The 21069-nt window shown below is 46.4% G+C and overlaps 1 protein-coding gene across 1 annotated transcript in view; it reads left to right on the top strand.

Moving 5' to 3' along the window:
- The first annotated feature begins 1719 nt into the window (after positions 1 to 1719).
- Positions 1720 to 21069, top strand: part of Ap3b2 (adaptor related protein complex 3 subunit beta 2) — a 36563-nt gene continuing 17213 nt past the window's right edge. The window contains exons 1-7 of the mRNA XM_008837428.3: positions 1720 to 2035; positions 14310 to 14385; positions 14514 to 14588; positions 14914 to 15009; positions 20190 to 20350; positions 20614 to 20680; positions 20809 to 20991. Of these exons, the coding sequence (XP_008835650.1) occupies positions 1923 to 2035; positions 14310 to 14385; positions 14514 to 14588; positions 14914 to 15009; positions 20190 to 20350; positions 20614 to 20680; positions 20809 to 20991 (771 nt within the window). The 5' untranslated portion in view covers positions 1720 to 1922. The remainder of the gene's footprint in view (positions 2036 to 14309; positions 14386 to 14513; positions 14589 to 14913; positions 15010 to 20189; positions 20351 to 20613; positions 20681 to 20808; positions 20992 to 21069) is intronic.

Here is a 21069-nt window from a genome sequence, read left to right as displayed (position 1 = left end):
CCACCTCCCTATCACCCCACACGCAACAACTGCGTGCACTTTGCACTGCGCCTGCTGGGCATGGACTCGGTGAGCACCTCTCAATACCTCAGATCCTTACCCCAGCCTTTAAGTCTGCTAACCAATGCATCTAAGCAACCTGCTCCTGCAAAATTCAGGCCCTCCCCTCCCTACTGCACCTAGGCCATGTTCCTCTAAACTCAAGGTCTTTACTTTGGCAACAAATAGATGTACCTACTTGATGAGGTTCCACACTCTGAAACCCTTTAGGACCACTGGAGGTAGGCCTCAGGCTCCAGTTCACAGATTCTAGGCAGTCATGTTTATGGCATCCTACCAACCTGCAACCCAGGTGCCATACCCACCCTTGTCCTGGTCCAACTCTATCATTCCTCTTCCCACAACAGGACTTTCCACTGACCCAGACTCCACCCTTCTGGTTTTCACTTGTTCCTAACCACCTCACCAATTCTAGTCTGGGAGACTTGGGGATCCTAATCTACAAATCACTACTGAACCCTCAGGAACTCTTGCATTGAAGCCTAGCCACCCAACATGATGCTCAAACTCTAGCCCAAATAGATGCATCTTGTTTCCCCAGCCTGGTTCACTATTTTCTTTCTGACCCCAGACCTCTTTCCTTCCTTGGGCCTTGGGAGCTGAACCAAAAGAGTCATTAGATCCAGGAGACCTGGCAATTACACCAGACCCTAACCCTATATTGTTCGTCTCCCTTCCTTCCTAGATGTCAATGGACCCAACCAGAGACTAATGTGACTTTGGGCCCTCCTGAGTAGGCCATAGGATTTCAGAAATGATCATTAAAGCATTTCCCAAAGCTTCATAAGTATGTTAGGAGTTCTCTTTACTCCACCTCGAACTGCTCAGCCCACAGGCTGTCCTTGGTGCTCTCCTGGCTAGCCTGACCTTAAACTCCACTTCTTCCAGGAAGCTCCCATTTAGTAGATGATAGGTAAAAAGTTGGCAGAGAACGAGAGAATGGAGGATGAGGCACCGAGGCACAGATAAAACTCCATCAAAATAGGGTTTATTAGCAAAGGAACACATGGGACAGATTCCCTTCCAGGCAGGGAAAATGTCTGCCTGGGTCTTGAGCTGGGGTCTTTTTTAAAAGGAGGCTTCTGCTTCTTGCAGAAGGCGGGAAGATTTTTTTTTTTTTTTTAAGGTGGGTAGGGGGGGAAGTGGGAGAGCCGGACTGTTAAAACCTGTCCTCTTTAGAGATCAAAGGGGAAGCCTTCTGTGTACCAAAAACTGGAGAAAAGTCTGCTTCTCTTGACTTCAAAGACCAAGGTGCTTATCAGCGAGGTTTCCTTTTCTCAGGAGCTTGTTGGTGATGGGGCAGGGCTATCTGAACTTTAACAGTAGACAGGCTGCCCTCAGAGGACTTTTGATTGTGTAAAAAAAGTTGGTTGGAAAGACACCACCCCGAAGTCTGCAGGTCAGTGTTCTAGCACATGGACCCCTCATCCCAGGCTCTGTACCTGCTGGTATGGCCCTCCTTTCAGCACCCACTCTTCCCTCCACTGCGTGGGTGGACGGGACCCTCGAGGTCAGGTTGGGGGTGTGTGGGGAAGGCATTCCGAATATCTCTTAATACCATTATCAGTCCAGCAGCCTCTCCATGAGACCTGGAGCTGCGACCAGGGCTTTAGGCGTGGAGTAAACCGATCCTGAGGAATGGGGCGGGGCAGCCACCGTTGCCCCTCCTCCTGCCCTCTTACCCACACTGGCTTGGTCCGCTGGTGCCTGCGCCTTTAAGAACCTCGGCAAGCGGCCCTGATTGATGAATCCGCGCTGCGCTGCGTCCACCCGGCAGATTGCAGCTCTGCAGAACCGGCCGCGCGCCCGCTCCCTCTGTCCCAACCCGACCCCGCGGCGCAGCCTCCCCGGAGCGCAGACCCATGTCGGGGGCCCCCGCCTACAGTGAAGACAAGGGCGGCTCTGCAGGCCCAGGGGAGCCTGAATATGGCCACGACCCAGCGAGCGGAGGCATCTTCTCCTCCGACTACAAGCGGTGAGCATCTTAGCCAGGGCCGGGGCGCGGCGGACGCCCGGGCACCATGGACAGCACCCGGCCTGTGGCTCGGGCAGCGAGGACCCGAACCCGCCCTGCGCGCTTGGTGGCCTTGGGACCCGGCGGCCGCCTTGCCTCCGGGGACCCTGAGGGGCTGGGAAGCTGGAGGTGGTGAATGATGGACTAGCCAACCAGGGTTCGCGCAGCCAGCTGCCTGCCCCAGGTGTTTCCCCGGTTTATAGGTTCTCGCTTGGCGGATTGCAATGCGCAAGGAGAAACCAAAACACCCAAAACAACCAACAACGTTGGGGAGGGGTCGGAGTCCGTGAACCTGAGTTTGAGCCTGGGGCCTCTCCCGGAAGACAGCCCAGAATGTAGACTGAGAAACTGGCTCCGCCTACAAATTCATTTCCCCATCTCCCACCTCACTCTCAGTCCTGCCCGCCACATTGCCCTCCCTACTTGATTATGGTCAACTCTTCACCTTTGACTCATGCATTCTTTCATTTGTTCATAAATTCAGCGAGCATTTATTAAAGGCCTATGGTGGTGACGTGCAAGTCACATAATACCCCAGTGAACAAGAGACCTCAAATTGCTCTGCAAGGGAGCAAGAATGAAGCTGTGACAATTCATATAAAGGAGTGGGGCCAGGGTATGAAAAGCATTCTCCCATGTTAGAAATGGGTCTGGGGTCTGAGGAAAATGACCACACAAGCCAAACCACTTAAGCAAAGCAAATTTACTTCAGTAGAGGGGTGCTTAGCTATTATGAGATTCAAGCAGTCAAGGACACCTAGTGGCAGTCTCTAGATTTTTATTCCTAAGTGGGTTCTGCTCCTCATTCTGGGAGGTCAGAGCTCCAAGGCCTCACATTCTTACAGGATTTTCTAAAAATAAAAGCAAAAGCAAAGTGTAGTGGTTGAGAACAGGATGTGACCTTGATCACATACTTTGATCTTATGAACCTGTCCAGTATTCACAGCCCCTAGTGTGGACAGGCCCCTGCTGGGAAGAATAAACTCAAGACCAAGGAGATGCAGATTGTGGCTGACTCTTGAAGCCTCTAACATTTAAAAGGTAAAACTTCCCTTAGTAGAAAAGACAGCGGACTTCCTTTACATTTCTCATACCAGAAGATGGAGATGCATTGAAGGAAAGCATTATAACGGGTTCTTGTGCTAATGTGTGGCCAGAATCACCACATGTCACTAGAATGATTGAAGGTTCTAAGCAGGTGCTGTCACCAGCTTTGTATCTAGAAAGATCTCCAGCTGGAATGTGGAGAAGAGTGAGCTGGGTTGTACAAGAGACAAGGGAAGGAGGTATTCAAGGTGATTAGCAGGGCATGAGGGTAGCCTAGACCAAAGCTTCTGAAAATGTAGTTCCCAGCTGTGTCTACTAACTGAATGTGGAGTTCACAAAAAAAAAAAAAGATGTTGGCAGCAGTAAAGGTTTCTTAACACACAACAATGGAAACTTAATTCAAAATCAAGCACATGAAACCGAGGTATTTCTGGTGGGACTCCCCTGTGTTGCATACTGCAACTCCCTGCAGCCTTGGTTCTAAACATACAACATATGCACTTTGCACTGCATCACATGCAATCATGCTGAGCACTGGCACTGCCAGAAACCCTCCATGCACACTGGAGACTATTGTGCTGTGAGTTGCAGTGCTTTTAACTGTACACACCAAAGTTATTTGCTTTTATAGAGACATAATGGCTTAATTACAGAAAACAGAGACTTGCATCATTTTCCTACCATTGTTCCTCAGCATTATCAAATCAGTGTACCATTGGATTATAATGTTAGATGACTGAGCACATCCCTTTCATTAATACACAAATTTGTTTTAGTCTTTAATGGCAAAATGATATGTATGCCCAAGAATTGTTTTGTTATTTTTATTACTTTTTATGTGCATGTGTGTGTGATATTCACACATGTGCATGGAGTGGCCATGCCACCACAGAGACTAAAGGACAGTACTATCCTCTATCTGCTTTGTTCCTCTGAGGCAGGGTCTGTCACTGAACCTGGAGCGCCCATACTTCGGCTAGTCTGGCAGCCAGCAAGCCCTGTCTCTATGTCCTCTCAGTACTGGGGTTACAGGGTGGGCAGGGCCATGCCCAGCTTTTACATAGGTGCTGGGATCTGAACTCTAGTCCTCATGTTTGCACAGCAAGTGCTCTTAACTGCTGAGCCATCACTCCAGCCCCCCACAATTGCTTTACAATAACTCTCTTCATGATTTATTACCACTGAATGCTTGACTTGTAGACCTATATACCTGGGGTCATGTGAAAATTTCTCAGGTGAAAAGGGGTGCTGAGTGGAAAATGTTTGAGAATTCCTGACCTAGACTAGGGGAAGGAAGAAGATTTGAGGGTAGTGGAGGTAGAAGTATAATTTGACGATTAGGTAAGAGAGGTGAAGGTAAAAGAGTGAGCTACTAGGGGAAGTTAAGGGCACACTCAGGTTCCTGTAACTAGATGGATGAAGGTGAATTTGGAAGTGAAGATGTTGTAAGCAGATTTGTGAAAAGTGATGTTGATCTCAGGTTTGAACATACTGAGATTATTGGCTCTGAGGACTATTTAAATTTAGCAGCTAGTTGAATACTAGGATTTGGAATCCAGGCTTAGGGTTAGAGAGATGAGGGAACTGTTACCATGCATGTGTGTATGTGTGTGTTAATTAAAGCCATGGAGGATAGTGAAGATAATCTTGAGTGACTATAAAATGAATTCAAATAAGAAACAAGTGTGACACTAATTAAGACACCAACATTGAGGGTTACCTGAGAGCAGGAACAGTGTTTCAAGAAGTCAGTCAAAAGGTAGGAAGAAAATAAAGTGCATCTGGGTGTGGTGGCTCACACTTGTAACCCCAGGACTCAGGAGACTGAGGCAGGAGGATTGCCTCTAGCTCCAGGTCAGCCTGAGTTACAGTGTGAGTCCCTGTCTCAAAAAGAAGAAAAAGAAAAGAGCAATTTCAGGAAGGAGAGTGGTCAGTAGTATTAATGCCCATTTAGGTCAAGTCAAACAAGAAAAGAACTTTGAGACCACTGGCTGGAAAAAGAGGCCTTTTCATTTCACTTCATGCTTCCTGTCTTGGGAGTCCAGTTCCATCAAAGTGTAGAGAATAGAAATTGGATTATTATTTTCCCCGTCCTTCTGTTATGAATTGAATTTTCAGAAAAGGAACAATGGTGAATGCATGTATATCATCCACCTAGATCCCTCCATCATCGTCACTATTCTGGGCTTACATTAGCTAGCTAGCTACCTTTCCATAGCTGTCCTTGGCTGAGGCATGTGAATTGTAGAGGTCATGACCCTTCAGCTCTAAATTCCAAATCAGCACCAACAGCCAGGTTTCAGTGAATAAAGGAACAAAATAGAGGCGAACAAATACTGCATAGTGAGTGAGAATTTTGCTTTTAAAAAATTTGTTTGTAGGGGCTGGCTTAGTGGTTAACAGTACTTGCTGCTCTTGCAGAGGACCTGAGTTTGATTCCTAGCACCCAGGTGGCACCTCACAATGGTCCCTAACTCCAGTTCCATGGGATCTGGTTCTCTCTTCTGGCCTCCATGGGCACCAGGCATGTACACAGTGCACATACATACATTCAGACAAAACACTCATGCACATAAAATAAAAATAAATATTTTTTAAAAGAAATTTGGTTGCAAAGGAGAGAGGAAGTTGGCTGGAGTTCTTCACCAGCTTAAGGCAGTCTGTCTATTTTTGTTGTTATTTTTATTTGTTTATTACTGTGATGGGAGAGCCCAGAGCAAGTTTAACTGTAGATGGGAAAGAGCCAGTAGAGTGGAGAGGCTGAAGAGAATGAAGACTGGATGGTGGGGAGGCTTCCAGAACCTGGGTGTGAGGAGGTATCCTATGGCAATGACTGCTTTGGGTGGGGGTTTGAATGCTGCAGAGGTTTAAGTGTTCAGTGTGAATAAAGCCAGTCATTCCTAATAGGGTAGGGGAAGTAGAGGGCAATGGGCAGGAGGGCCAAGAATGTGAGAGAGCTGTGGAGGGATAGATTGGGGCCTGGTAGGGAGGAAGGTAAGAGATGGGCTGGCAGGAAAGAAAACATCAATAAACTGTGTCTTACTTTTCTCATTGCTAAGATCAAATACAGGACAAAAGCAATTTAAGGAAGGACTTATTTTGTATCACAGTTTGAAAGTATCCATTGTGGAGGGGAAAGTGTGGTAGATGGGTTTGAGGCAGCTAGACACATTGCATCCTCAGTCAGGAAGCCAAGAGTGATGGTTGCTGGTACTCCACTTGCTTCCTCCTTTTGGTCTAGTCTGTGACTTCAGCCCATGCAATGGTGCTGCCACGTTCAGGATGGGTCATCTCGTTCCAGTTATAACAGTCTAAAAATCTCTCTCAATGCCAGGCATGGTGGTGCACACCTTTAATCCCAGCTCTCAGGAGACAGAGGCAGGCAGGTTTCTGAGATCTAGGCTAGTCTTGTCTATGTAATGAGTTCCAGGCCAGCTGGGGCTACAGGGAGATCCTGTCTCAAAAAACTAACCCTAAAACCAAACCAAACCAAAAAACTCTCAAACAAGCCTACAGGTTTGTTTCCCAGATGATTTTAGATCCTGTCAAGTTAAAAGGCTACAGGGAAACCCTGTCTCAAAAAGACCAAAAAAAAAAAAAAAAAGTCAAGATTAATCATCACAAACTGGATCTGGAAAGGGCTGGTGAGGATCAACAGGCTGGGCCAAAGTAAACAGAGATGTATGAGATTTATGGAAAGGGAGAAAATTTAGGGTCCAGTTGTGAATTTAAAAAAGCCATTCTTCCCCTGACCCTCTCATTCTCTAACCAGAGATTGGGGTGGATTTAGTCCCCAGTCTCAAGCTATCCATCTCTCCTGTGGCTTTGCCTCTCAGCAGTGAGGAGGAAACCAGAGCCTCCCTCCTGGCCAGTGTCTGGTTACTGAGTTTCGGGGTGTGTCATCTGGTGGTAGTGCAAGCAGCCCCAGCTCACTGGCCAGCCCAGTCCTCTCCTGGAACTGGACCTGATGCCATATGCAGCGATTTCTGCAGCGCCCAGGGGCCGTGGTGAGGCCAGGGGTCAGAGTTACTGATCAGGAGGCTTCCAGTCCTGTGCTAGGCCCTGAAGGTGGACCTCCACCGTGGTACCAGGCCCTGCAACCAGAGGAGCTCAGGTGGCTACAAGCTCCTGAGGAAGATACAACCCCAGAAGTATCCTCTCTGGAAGGACCTTGCCCTGAGGCTGGCCAAGGCCAGAGCCAGAGCCAGCCATTACGGTACAGAGGGAACCCTCCACTCTACCCCAGATAGCTGAGCAGGCCAAGGGAATGGGTGGCTACCACTCACATCTCAGCTCCTCAGGTAGATGAGCACTAGGCTGGCATTTAGGATCTAGGCTTGGGTAGGGGCTGCAAGGCAGAGGTCACAGGACATATAAGGCCCGAGTATGAGTTGGGGAGATAAGGAGCTTAGCTCCCTGGAGGCTCTGAAGGGAGGGGGATGGTAAAATATTCTCTCCCCTGAGGCTCTGGCTGGAGGGGGCCCAGGATAAGGTTTAGGGAAAGAATAAAGCACAAACTAAGTTTGACTAGACTTTCCCTGGCTTGCAGACTGAAACTTAGGTGGTAAGGGAGGGAGCTCAGTGGCTATCAGGTAAGGTGGTCATGACTGTCTTTCTGGGGGGCTCCAGAAGAGTCTCTCAGTCTAGAGCAGGCCAGGGGGCAGGTCAGAGTGAGTGTGGTGTAAGGGGATCTGACTGGGCATGAATGTTTCATGGCCTCAGGGTGATGTCCTGTACCTCTTCCTTCCTCTGCCTCCTGGGAACTTAAGCCAGAGGGAGTAGTCGGAACAAGGGAGAGGGACTAGGACCATCTCACCCCAGGAGGCATAGTCTAGGTTGTGGGCATCTGAAGATCAATTCTGCCTCCTATCTGCTTCACACCCAGTTGTCTCTCCTTTCTGTCAGAGGCCTGGAATGTACTACCAGGTTGGGTGGTGAGATGGTCTGGGGTGTATGCATTTGACAGGGGCCTGTGACATTTGTAGGTGTGGCAAGGACACCTGGGTGTGAAGAAATCAGCCCTAGGGAACACCCTGGAGTTAATCGAAACAGTCAGTTCTACTTACCTTCTACTGTAGGCCAGTGGGGGCCTCCAGAGTGGGTCCTCAGAAGGAAGTCAGAGGATCTATTTCATTTCAAGAAAGAGTCCACTGGCCGTTTTGGCAAATGAGGCGGGAGTGATCAAATTTGTTAATGTTGTGTATGTATTAGATATAGCTGAGGTGTGTGTAACTGTGAGGGGCATGTGTGGGATGTAACTGCATGGGATGTGTAAACCTGTAATATGGTGTGGGAGAATGTGGAGAGGTCTCTTGTGGTATATATTTTAGGTGTATAGGTGAAGTGTTGAGGGAGGGTTATATGTACAGAGTGCTTTTGTGGAAAGAGGTTATGTATATTGTGTGTCTTTCTGTGAGTGTGTGTGTTTCTCTGGAGTTTGTTGGTATGTCTGCAGAGTGTCATGTATGTGAGTTTATATATGGATTACTGGTCTCTTCAGGGGCTGTGTGTGTGGTGGGGTATGGGTCAATCTCTGGAGTATAGGTACGTCCATGTGGGGTGGAGGGTATATGTGGTATATGTGGGTGGTACTCGTATGTGAGTTGATCCTGGGGTGTGATTTGAGGGGGACTGTGGATATTACAGGGCACACATACACACTGGAGAAGCTGATACTCATCTCTTGTTATTCTCCCAAGACCTTCAGACTGTGCTTCTGTCCAAACCCGAGATTAACACCCCTGAGCAATGGACAACCTGGTCTGTGTTTGAGAGGGTTGTGTGACTTCCTGGAAAATGTGAGCAAAGGTGTATTCACCCCAGATAGAACACTAAAGACAAACCAAAGAAACAATTTGATCTAAGTCTAACTTAGTCAGCCAGTGATTTACAGGAGTACGGATGAGGGGCTACTTACAGAGCATGAGTGACTCAAAGGCAGCTGCATCACTGAAAAGCCCACCCCAGCTGCATCCCTGGAGTTCCACTGGGCCTGTGGAAGACTCTTTTCTCTCCAATAGTTGTTACTGCTGTAGAACTTTGGGGATGGGCCTTGAGAATCTCCTAAATTTTGTAAATCTCCTGAACTTTATACATTTCATTTACTTCCTGAGTCTTAAAGAGCCTGCTTCCAGGAGGAAATGGTTCTTGGGAAATAGCAGCATTATAGAGAGGAGGACAGAGTGCTTGTCCTCTGGTGCTGGCTTGGTCATGGGAGGTGCTCTCTGGTCTGGGGGACATCCACCCAGGTGGGAGTATTTTAAATTAACCTGAGCAGGGCTGGATACTTGCTTCTGCCATCACCTGACAGCTAGGGAAGACCTTGTTCTGGAAGGCATCCTCTTTCTACTTTGCCACCTCAAAAATCTGTTCAAGACATTTTATTTTTCTTCTTTTTTTTGGGGGGGGGTCTTTTTGAGACAGGGTCTCCCTGTAGCCCCAGCTGTCCTGGAACTCACTATGTAGATCAGGCTGGCCTTGAACTCACAGAGATCTGCCTGCTTCTGCCTCCCAAGTGCTGGGACTAAAGGCATGCACCACCATGCCCTGCCTTTCTTTTTTCTTTATGTGTGTATAGGTAGTGTGTGTGTGTGTGTGTGTGTGTGTGTGTGTGTGTGTGTACATGCCTGTGGAGACCAGAGTTTGATGTCTGGTAAGGAAAGACATTTTCTGGAGTTTGTGGGACACCTGCTTCTTAGTGCTGCTACCCTCCCTCACTGTATGTGTTAGGCAGGCTTGTGACTAGGACACATGTAAGAAGGTTTTCTTCCTAGTGGTGTTAACAGTTTATTTCTCAGTATCAACAGCAGCCACATTGGCCTTCAAGATCATCATGTGCTCAAATTTCTGTTCTGTCTAGACATTCATTTCTGAGATTCACTTTGCCTACACCACTTTTTAATTTCTACCATTTATGATACTTCTGAAGGCTAGGTTCTTGTATCTGGGCCAAAACCTGTGGGTTATGAGGCTATCACCAGGGTGGCATCTGGGAAGCTACTGTGAACCCCAGATGCCCAGCACATTTTGGAATTGTCTTGATAACATGAGTGCAGCAGGTGTCACAACTCTGCCAGCAGTTTACAAAAACATTTTGAGGGGTTTATTCACAATTCTCTCTTCATGTTTTAACCACAAGTCCCAGGACCATTAGTTATAGTTGGGCAGGTTACTGTGGAGGGCACTTGGCCAAGGGATACTAACCCCATATTTCACTGAAGAGGGAGCAACAGCTAAGGCTGTGTTTACTGGGAGAGGCAAGCCAATGGCAGAGTGGCTTGTGGAAGTCATGGCAGTGAATGCTGGACATGGGTCTGAGAAATTTTTATTGGCTCTTTGTGTTTTTTCTTTCCTTGTTTTTCTTTCTCTCTCTCTTTCACCTTTTCCCTTCCCCTTCCCCTTCTCTTTCTTCCTTCCTTTCTTTCTTTTCATGTTCATGCTTGATCTTAGCCAAAAGGATGAGAAATTTATTTTGAGACAGAGTCTTGCTACAAGTCTCGAACTCTCAATCCCCCTGCCTCAACCTCACAAGTGCTGAGGCTGAAGAGATAGACCACCATGTACAGCTTCTTTATCTGTTTTTCTTTCTCTCCTCGCTCTCTTCAGATAAGGCCTTGAACTTAAGATCTTCCTGTGTCTTGGTTTCTTTTCCCTTTGCTGTGATAAAATACCCTGACAAAAGCAACTTGAGGGAGAAAGGGTTTATTTTAGCTTTCATTTCAAGGCACAGTCCATCACCTTGTGGAAGTCAAGGCAGCAGGAGCTTGAAACAGCTGGTCACATGACATAATCAGAATTGGAGAGTAATGGCTGCATCCTGCTGTTCAGTTCCCTTTCTCCATTTATATGGTCCAGGACCCCAGTCGAGGAATGGTGCCACCCATGGGGGGGTTGCGGGGGAGGTGGTCTCCCCAACTCAGTGAATGTCATCCAATAATCCCCTATAGTCATACTCAGGGGCCTAACTTCCTGGTTATCTAGATTTTATCAAGTTAACAATTAGCTCTAACCATCATAGCCTGCCTCAACTTCATGCGGCATACGCTGCCATGCCCAACTTTCATCTATTTTTCACATTAAATTTTACCCACCAAAGGCTGGAGAATGACTCAGCAGTTAATAACACTTACTGCTCTTCCAGTGGACCCGAGTTCGGTTCCTAGCACCCGTATCAGGTGGCTCGTAACTGCCTGTAATTCTAACTCTGGGGAGGTCCAATGACTCTGGCCTTCCTGGATACCTGTGGTAGCCACATGCACATACCCTTCCCTCCCCATACACATAATTAAAAATGACTTTAAAACTTAAAAAAAATCTTTTTTATTTTTTGTTTTTTTGAAAGTAACTGTGCAACCCTGGGTGGCCCAGAACTCCTTATGAAGGCCAGGCTGGCCTTGAACTCACAGAGCTCTCCCTGTCTCTGCCTCCCAGTTTTGGGACTAAAGGCATGTACTACCACACTCAGTACATCAGATCTTGTCTCAAAACACTGTATGTGTGTGTGTGGTCAGAGATTGACACTGGCTGTCTTCCCTCACTCCACATTATTTTTTGAGACACGGTCTCTCACTGAACCTGAAGTATACTGATTTGGCCAGACTGGTTGTTCATCAAGCTCTAGGGATCTGCCTATCTTTGCCTCCCAACCCCCAGCACAGGAGCTATAGGTTGCAGGCCAGCTTTTACATGGGGTACTGGGGATCTAAACTCAAGTCCTTATGCCCCGGCAGGCACTTAACCCACTAAGCCATCTTCCCAGCCCTGATCTTCTGTTTTTAACCTGATGTCATATTGCTTTATTGTTGTTTTTTTACATTTTGATGTCTAGTAGGGTGATTTGTTTGTCATTGTTTTCTTTTTCTCTAAAGTATTCTCTGAGTTTAAAAATTTTTACTTATCCTTTGGCAACATCATATATAAAAATAAACATAATACATTTTGATCATATTTACCCTATTACCTTCTTGTGTCCTCCTCTCCCTCCCTCTGGACCCTGTCTTCTTCCCAATAAGTTCCTCTCCTACGTTCATGTTTTTTCCTATGGTGCACTGAGTTTAATTAGGGTTCCCTGCATGAGCATAGGTGTGGGTTATTTACTGAAGCATGGGCAACTTTCTACTGGCTATACCACTGAAGAAAAATGACTCCTCCTCTTGTCAACTTGACTGAATTTGGAATCACCTAGGAGACACACCGCTGGGCATGACTATGAAGGAATTTTAAAAGAGTTTAAAAGAGGATGACTTTGAGCCGGGTGTGGTGGCGCACGCCTTTAATCCCAGCACTTGGGAGGCAGAGGCAGGCAGATTTCTGTGAGTTCAAGGCCAGCCTGGTCTACATAGTGAGTTCTAGGACAGTGGGGCCAAAGGGAAACCCTGTCTCAAAAAAAAAAAAAAAAAAAAAAAAAAAATAGAGGATGACTTTGAACTCCTGATTTTCCTGTCTCTACTTCCTAAGTGTTGAGATGTGCCACCATGCCAAGTTTATGTGATACTGGGGATTGAACTCAGGACTTTGTATAGCTAGGTTAGCACTCTACCAATTGAGCTTCATCCTAGATCCTAGAACAATAGAAATTTCTCGTCTCACAGTCCAGGAGGCCAAAAGTCTGAAATCAAGGTGTCAGCAGGGCCATGTTCCTTGTGACCCACCAAGGAATCCTTCCTAGATTTCAGTGGCTTGCTGGCAAATAATGACATTTCTTGGCTTGCAGATGAAAATCTCCAATCCTTTGTCTTTGCATAGTGTTATCCTTCTGTCTTTCTGTCTCTTTAAATGGCAAAACAAGAGGATCTGGGTGTGGTGGTGCAGGCCAGTAATCCCAGCACTTCAGGAGCTGAGACAGGAGGATCATCAGGCTGAAGGAGGAGGCTAGCTTGAGCTACATCTGTCTCAAACCAACCAACCAACCATAAGGCTTACTAGATCAGGGAGCTATATATACCTCATTTAATTTAAGTAGAGGTTGTCCCTGACTTAAGGATGATTTAACCTGTGAATTTTTTATGATCATGTGAAACTGATGTGCATTCAATAGAAAATAGTTTGAGTTTTGATTCTTTCCCAAACAAGCAGTGTGATATTTTCATGCAGTGGGCACATTTAAGATAGGCAAGGCTGAGCTGTGATGTTTGGTAGCTGAGCTGTATTAAATACATTTTCATCTTTATATGTTCACCTTAAACTGGGTTTATGGGGACAGAACACTGTTATCATCTAGGGATCTTGATTGGGTTTGTTTTCTCCACCAGTTAAAGAATTCAGTGGCAGGAAAAACCCCCAGGGCTTGGGCCTTTTAAATGTTTTTGGTGCTATGGGGCAAATTCCCCCTCCCCTAATTGTGGATTGGTTAACTTAAAGAATAGAGACCTAATAGGTTACAGCTCCAAGCTGAGTGAGGTACATTCTGGTTTGGCTTTGGTCTTATATAAATTGGTCTGGACCAGACAGCTGAAGGAGGGGTAGAAAGAGGGGTCCTGCCCCACTGAGGAATACAAAGCCTTCAGGCCTTTGCCTCAGTTGGAAGAAGGAAGTTTGTCACCTTTGTTACCAGGTCTGCTTGTGAGGGATTTAGTCCTTCAACATCATTGTAAAACAAGAAGCATCTGTTACTCCACCTTTGTGTATGTTTGGGGTATGTGTTAACTAATATGCATGGGGACACATAGGTCTGCCTCCAGCAGTGTCATTCTCCAGGAGCCATCCACCTTTCCCCCCTCCCCCAGCCAGATCTTTCACTGGAAACTGGAGCCTAAAGATTAGCCTAGGTTGGCCATCAGGCCTCAGAGATCCTCCTGTTTCTACCTCCCAGCACTTGTCTCCACACTCAGCTTTTAGGTGGGTGCTGAGAATTGAACTAAGGTCCTCATACTTATGTGGCAAACACTACCAACTGAGTTACCTCCCAGCCCACATCCTTGACAAACATGTTTCCAAGTAAAGTCCTATTCTGAGGCACTAGGGTCTAGCACATCAACTTTTTTCTTTTTTGGCAGGGAGATATAATTGAATGCCTAACATTGGCTGGCCCTGAAACTCTGAGTCCCTAGACTGTAACCAGTAACTTTCTTCTTTCCTCTGGCTCTGGTCCCTCTATAGTCTGGACTTACCTGAACTTTCTTTTTGCCTGGACCCTGGTGATCCATGTTCTACCCCCATTGCTCAGCTGACCACTTGTGCCTCCCACCAGGCATGATGACCTGAAAGAGATGTTGGACACCAATAAGGATTCCCTCAAGCTGGAGGCCATGAAGAGGATTGTGGCAGTAAGAGGGGAAGGTGGGGCATCCCATAGAGAGGGGTCTGGGTATCCAAGAGCTATGCTCTTGGGTATGTCTCTGGTCTTGCCCTGATCAGTGCTCTGCTTCCCCCGCTGCTTGACCACCACACCCAGATGATCGCCAGGGGGAAGAATGCTTCAGACCTGTTTCCTGCAGTGGTGAAGAATGTGGCCTGTAAGAACATAGAGGTGAGCACCATCCAGCAAGGGATCTCCTATCCCCACCAGCTAGGACTAAACTCAAGCTGGCCTGAGGGCAAGGAAAGAAACAGTCCAGTCCTTGGGGGCTCAATCTGCTCAGCCCTGTCCCTGATCCAGAAGACACTATCCTCATATCTTTGAACTGGATGTGGATCAGGACAAAGCTCGTGGGACACATTCAGGGTTGTTATCCCCTGTGGGAAGAACTTGACCCCATGACCCACAGCTATGGGGTGGGGTAGTAAGGACATCCCTGGAGGTGAGGGTACCAGCCCCTGCTGGGCAACATGCTGAGACACATGCATTCCCACAGGTGAAAAAGCTTGTCTACGTGTACCTGGTACGATATGCAGAGGAGCAGCAAGACCTGGCCCTGCTGTCCATCTCTACCTTCCAGCGTGGCCTAAAGGTCAGAGGCCTGCATGGGGCTTGGGCCTCATTGGAGCTATACAGGAGGAGTGGGCCCAGGGAGAGCGAGACCATGAACATTGAGCAGGCTCTGGAGAACACTTCTTACATGCAAAAGTTGAGAATGTCAGATTCAAAGGAGAGAAAAGACCAGTTGAGGCCTCAGGGGGTAGAAACCAGGCTCAGAAGGGGCATGAGAGGTGAAGTGGATGCCCAGGGCTCAGTTCCTTCAGTTCTTAGGAACTCATGGTAAGGCTGTGTTTTGGTCTGATTTCTGTGGCTACAACTGAATAACAGACTGGGTAATTTGTAAATAATAAAGGTTTATTCAGCTCACAGTTCTGGAAGCTGGAAGGTCGTGAGGGGTTGCAACTGGTGAGGCTTCGCAGAGTCCTAAGGTGGTGCAGGGTATCACATGGTATGATGGGCATGTATAAGAAATGGAGCCATTCTCAAGACAAACTACTAATCAATTCATTTGGATCCTGAGCCGCCCTCCTGACCCAATCACTTCTTAAAGGTCCCACTTGGTACTAGTTGGTTTAATAGTTCCAGGTGGGGATTACAGCACAACATGAGTTTTAGTGGAGACATTTAAACTATAGTAGGCTGTCTGTAGAGTGAATCATTTGAATCCCTGACAGTAGAGACTCAGCCTTCACTTCCATTGATATGAAGATGTGAATTGTGACCCATATTAGTCACAGGTCAACCCCTTGGGGAAAGATTCTGATGACCAGAATTCCTCACCCTGGGCAGTAGACCTTGGCAATGACAAGCTGTACTGGTCCAGGGACCTGTACAGAACAATGTCTGGGAGAGCCTTTTCACTTGCAACCTGCAAGGGAGGACAGAGGGTTTGCTGAGAACTGTGGGAAGAAAGCAACCAAGTTTACCATCAGGAGAGCTGTCTCTACCTGGAGGTTGGCTTCTAAGGTCATTGCAGAAGCCCCCAAACACCTGTCAAAACTGACTCTGTAATTTTTTTTAACTTTTTATTTATCTATTTATTTTTATTTTTTATGTGTATGAGTGTCTTCCTGCATAGATATAAGTTCATCCATTGCATGCAGAGCCCAGAAGATGGCATTGATTCTCTGGAACTGGAGTTATCGATGGTTGTTAGATGCCATGTGGGTGCTGGGAACCAAACTCAGATCAAGAGAAGCCAGTGAGCTTAACTGCTGAGCCATCTGTCTAGCCCCAACTCTGGGAATTCAATGCTCAGTTTTGTAAAGATTTGGTTTTTCTTCTGTTTAGCATCAGAAGTGAGTTGATTGTCTTAGATGCCCAGGGTATGAAAATTATGTCTTCAAACACTTGGATCACATCTATTTTGGCAAAATGGAATCTGAGCCAGACAGATATTGAAATCCCCTAAGGGGAATGTTTTAACTTTCAAATTGCTACGATAAAACACACTGACCAAAACCAACTTGGACATAAATTTATGAGTTCAATTCTAGACCCTAGACAGAAAAAAATAAAGGTAAGAATATTCACAATTTACATAGTGAGAAGATTCAGTTCACTGCCCATTGAAGACTCAAATCTTCCCACTGTCCCTTCCTGTGCTGGATAGTTTCAGTTGTCAACTTGACACACCTGGGAAGAGGGACTCTCAATTGGGGGATTTCCTCTACCAAACTTGCCTACATTTTCTTTATTGCTGAGTGATGTGGGAGGGCCCCGCCCACTATGGGGATGCCACCCCTGGGCAGGTGGTCCTGGGTTGTATAAGAAAGCAGGCTGAATACTGGCCAGAGAAGCAATACAGTGAGCAGTATTCCTCCATGGTCTCTGCTTCAGCTCCTGCCTCTAGGTTCCTGCCCTGGCTTCCTTCAATGGTGAACTGTGATGAGGATATGTAAACCAAATAAACCCCCAAGTCTCCACTGGGGTGCTTTCCCAGTTAGTTTCAGATTCCTCCAGGGCACATAAATTCATTCTCATTTTCTCTCTCTCTCCCTCTCCCATATCAAACTTTTTTTTAACCTCTGATTTATGACTACTAACTCCCATCTTCTTTCTACACTTCAGATTTCTGTGAGAGGGAGTCTGAAAGGTCCAGCTCATTTTTTTTTTTTTTTTTTTTTTAAGTCTAGCAATTCTGTAGGTGCTGGGCAGACTGAGAACTGACTACTCTCATCTGGGACTCAACCCTGCTTTAATCTGCTGGGCTGGCAGGAGGGGTTGGCAGTCTGCTCCTATGGGGGGAGGGTAGCGAACATGGTTACTTGAGTATTCATTCATAGTAAATGCTTGTGTCTGTGTCATACAAGTACTAGACTGAACTTATAAGTCAAAACCATGGGCTCCATCTCAGATTGGTAAATAATCTTTTGTTTGAATCAAGGTTAAATCCTTTTATAAAAATTGTTCTGAAATCTTAAGGCCAGGCGTGGTAGCACATGCCTTTAATCTCAACACTCAGGAGGCAGAGGCAGGTGGATCTCTGTGAGTTCAAGGCCAGCCTAGTCTACATAGTGACTTCCAGGCTAGCTGGGGCTACAAGGAGTCCCTGTCTTGAAAAGACCAAATAAACTATTCTAAAATTTTAGCACAAATTTTACAGTTTCTACAGTCTGTCTTGTTCCCCCTTTAAGAAAACCTGAGCTCATTTAGCCCAACTCAATGCATTGATTTCTCTAGAACAGTTGTCGGCAGAGTGTAAAGTACTAAATGGTATTTAGGTTTTGCAAGCTACAATGTCTCTACCATGCAACTACTGATAGTTATATACCAATAAATCTTTACTTTAAAAAATGAGGCAGCTGAGAGGTCTGTCCTGAGGTCTGTGGCCTATCGGCTTTTATTGCAGAACATCTCTGTCACACCATCTCTGCTGATAGAGACCACACTGCTTCATACACCCATATAGCATGCCACTTGCTCCAACTTAGACAACCCCATATGGTCTCTTCTTTGTTACTTAACCATTATGTTGTATTGAAACCTCTGTAGCTATTAATTTTTAAATTTTTTTTTCAAGTATAGGCATGGCCCTGGATTCAGTCATCAGAACCACATAAAAGAATTCAATATTCACAAAAGGCCTAAAGATATCCTCTGCACCCAGCACAAGCAACATTTATCACATGACCAAAGCCTCCTGTGTATCGTCCCTGTTTTTCATATGCGTGTGTTTATTCTTTAACTGCTTAATTATGCATTCCTAAACAATATAATACTGTTTTGTATATTATCTCATACTATACACATATTTTCTTTTTGATATTGCTGGCTTTTTGGCCAGTTCTGGAATATCTAGTTTCTTCCTTCTATCAGCCAGCTTAAACCCCATATTTTCTGAGTTTTGTTGTTGTTTATCCTGATCTTTCATAGTCAAACCTCTAGTTGGTAAACAGATAAACCTGACCTTCTACCATATCATGTCTCTGTGGATGACCCTTTGATCTCCAATGAAACACTACTGTTTCTTTTTATTAGAACAGTCTCCAAAGGGAAAAAAAATTTTTTTTTCAGTACTGGAGATTGAACCCAGGGTATCAAATGGGCTCAGTAAGCATTCTACCATTGTGCTGCCTCCTTAGTCCCCCCCTTTTTTTTGGTGTTTTGAGACAGGGCCTGGCTATATAGTCCAGGCTGGTCTGGACCTTGTTATGTAGCATAGGCTATCCTAACACACAGTTCCCCCTGAGCCTCTTGAGTGCCGGGATTACAGGTATGCACCATCATATCTGTCTCCTCCCCAGCTGTTTTCATTTTTATTTGAGACAGTTTTCCTAAGTTGCCCAGGCTGGCCTCAAATATTTGGTCCTCCTGCCTCAACTTCTCTCATAACTAGAATCGAATGCATGTACCATCACATCCAGGGCAAAGCTCTGGATTTTATTTTTGTCCCTTGCTTTTGTGCCTTCTCCAAGATATTGATAAGCTATTTGGACCAGGGTACCTACTTGGAGTTTGTGGCACATAATGTGTCCAAGTTATCACTGATCTGTAATAAACATTTCCCAACTAGGTTTTTATAAAGTTGTGTGCACAAACAACTGTAAAGTCAGCCAGTATTTTACTAAAACTCTTAAAAGACAACAAAATTAATACCCTTCATGTGTAAAGGGCTATGATAAATAAAGTAGACCTAAAACCTACTGTTAAAATACTTACAAAACAGCACTCAGGAGGCAAAGGCAGGTGGATCTCTCTGAGATCGAGGCCAGCCTGGTCTACATAGTGAGTTCCAGGCCAGCTGGGGCTATAGGGAGACTCTGTCTCAAAAATAAAATGCTTACAAGATTAGGTAAAACAAAAGACTGTCAAAAATGGCAATGTAAGAAGTGTTGAGACTCCCAGAATGCCTTGCTGAAATCAAGATACATGGTACTAACATCTACCAGCTCAGTTGACCCTCCCCCAATGAAAACAGATCTTTTTTGTCTCTATAATCATTTCCAAAAAAAGGTAAAATGAAGGATATCATGTTTTAGTAGTTGATGTGATATAATTTGTGTAAGAAAACAGACTCCTGCTTTTTAAATAAATGCTTCTAAACCACCTGATTAAACATCAATTCCAGAATTTTGCCAGGGGTTATCAAGACTTTCACCTCTTGTTTTGTGGATCTCTTTCCCCATTTTTGGGAAATCATGGTAACATCTGTCTTCCTTCAGTGTTCCAGCAGCTCTCTCTTTGTCTACCATTCTGAAGGATTGATAGCTATTTATAGCTGCTGCCAATAGTGAGAAGATAGCACTAAGCTCTGTGATCATAACATAGGTGTGTATGGGATGCAGCCTAAACAGAAGAGAGGGCTAGGCACCCGTTTTAAACACTGGAGAAGGGCAACCTTTGACAGGCTGCTGAGGGGGAGGCATGGGAGGATGAACTCTTTGGAAGAGAGAGCAGCTTGCATTTTCTGGCAGACACTGCAGGCATAAACAGACTCAGAATCTTAAGGAAGGGGGAGTGTTGAGGTTCTGAAGTTTTCTACTCTTTATGAAAGAAAGCTGCCCCTTGCCAGACCTCTTTATGTAACAGATTTCTGCAGCCAGGGCCAAGAGTTGGTACTCCAAGTAACAACCCCCACCCCCCAACCCAAGGTACCCAGCACTGATACATCAGCCCCTGGTCAGGGATAGTGACTCCCAAAGATGTGCTCACTCTCCACTGGGGGGACTGAGTGCCTTCTCCCACATTTTTCTCTACCTCTGCCCTTAGGATCCCAACCAGCTGATCCGTGCCAGTGCCCTCCGTGTCCTCTCTAGCATCCGGGTGCCCATCATAGTGCCCATCATGATGCTAGCCATCAAAGAGGCTGCCTCAGACATGTCACCCTATGTGAGGAAAACAGCTGCCCATGCCATACCCAAACTTTACAGGTGAGTCCCAGCCTTGCCTTTGTGCTGGAGGGACTAGGCTCCTAAGCCCCCAGCCCACTCCTGCCCTTACCCCAGTCTTGCAAGCTGCTCCTCACCTGGAGCAACACAGTTTAGGGAACTTACAGAAATGGGGCAATAGTGGGGCAAACCTTTTGACGTATGAGTATTTGTGCAGGAAGTGAGCATGACTCAGGCAGCTATTGGGGAGGCTAAGTACAGGAAGGGGCAAATCTCCAAGTTCCTGCCAACTGTTTGTCCTGCAGTTTGGACTCAGATCAGAAGGACCAGCTGATCGAAGTCATTGAGAAGCTTCTGGCTGACAAGACCACGGTGAGTGTCTTATGGGCATAAGGAGGCAAGCGCTGGGGTATGGTGTGTGTAGGGGCGGGAGGTACCAGACCGGTGTTGGTCCAATTCTCCCTTCCCGAAAGTCACCCTCTCATGCTTTGGTTCCTCAGCTGGTGGCGGGCAGTGTCGTAATGGCCTTTGAGGAGGTCTGCCCAGAGCGCATTGACCTGATTCACAAAAACTACCGGAAGCTCTGCAACCTGCTCATCGACGTAGAGGAGTGGGGCCAGGTGGTGATCATCAGCATGCTCACGCGCTATGCCCGCACGCAGTTCCTGAGCCCCACGCAGAACGTGAGCACGAGGTCCCAGCCAGACGGAGGGGAGGGAGGTCATTTGGGGAAGGCTCCCACAGGCCTGGTCTTGCCCGTC

The sequence above is a fragment of the Nannospalax galili genome, unplaced genomic scaffold, assembly GCF_000622305.1.
Source record: "Nannospalax galili isolate Female #2095 unplaced genomic scaffold, S.galili_v1.0 scaffold1238, whole genome shotgun sequence".
Lineage (NCBI taxonomy): Eukaryota > Metazoa > Chordata > Mammalia > Rodentia > Spalacidae > Nannospalax > Nannospalax galili.
This window is presented reverse-complemented; position numbering and strand designations above follow the sequence as displayed.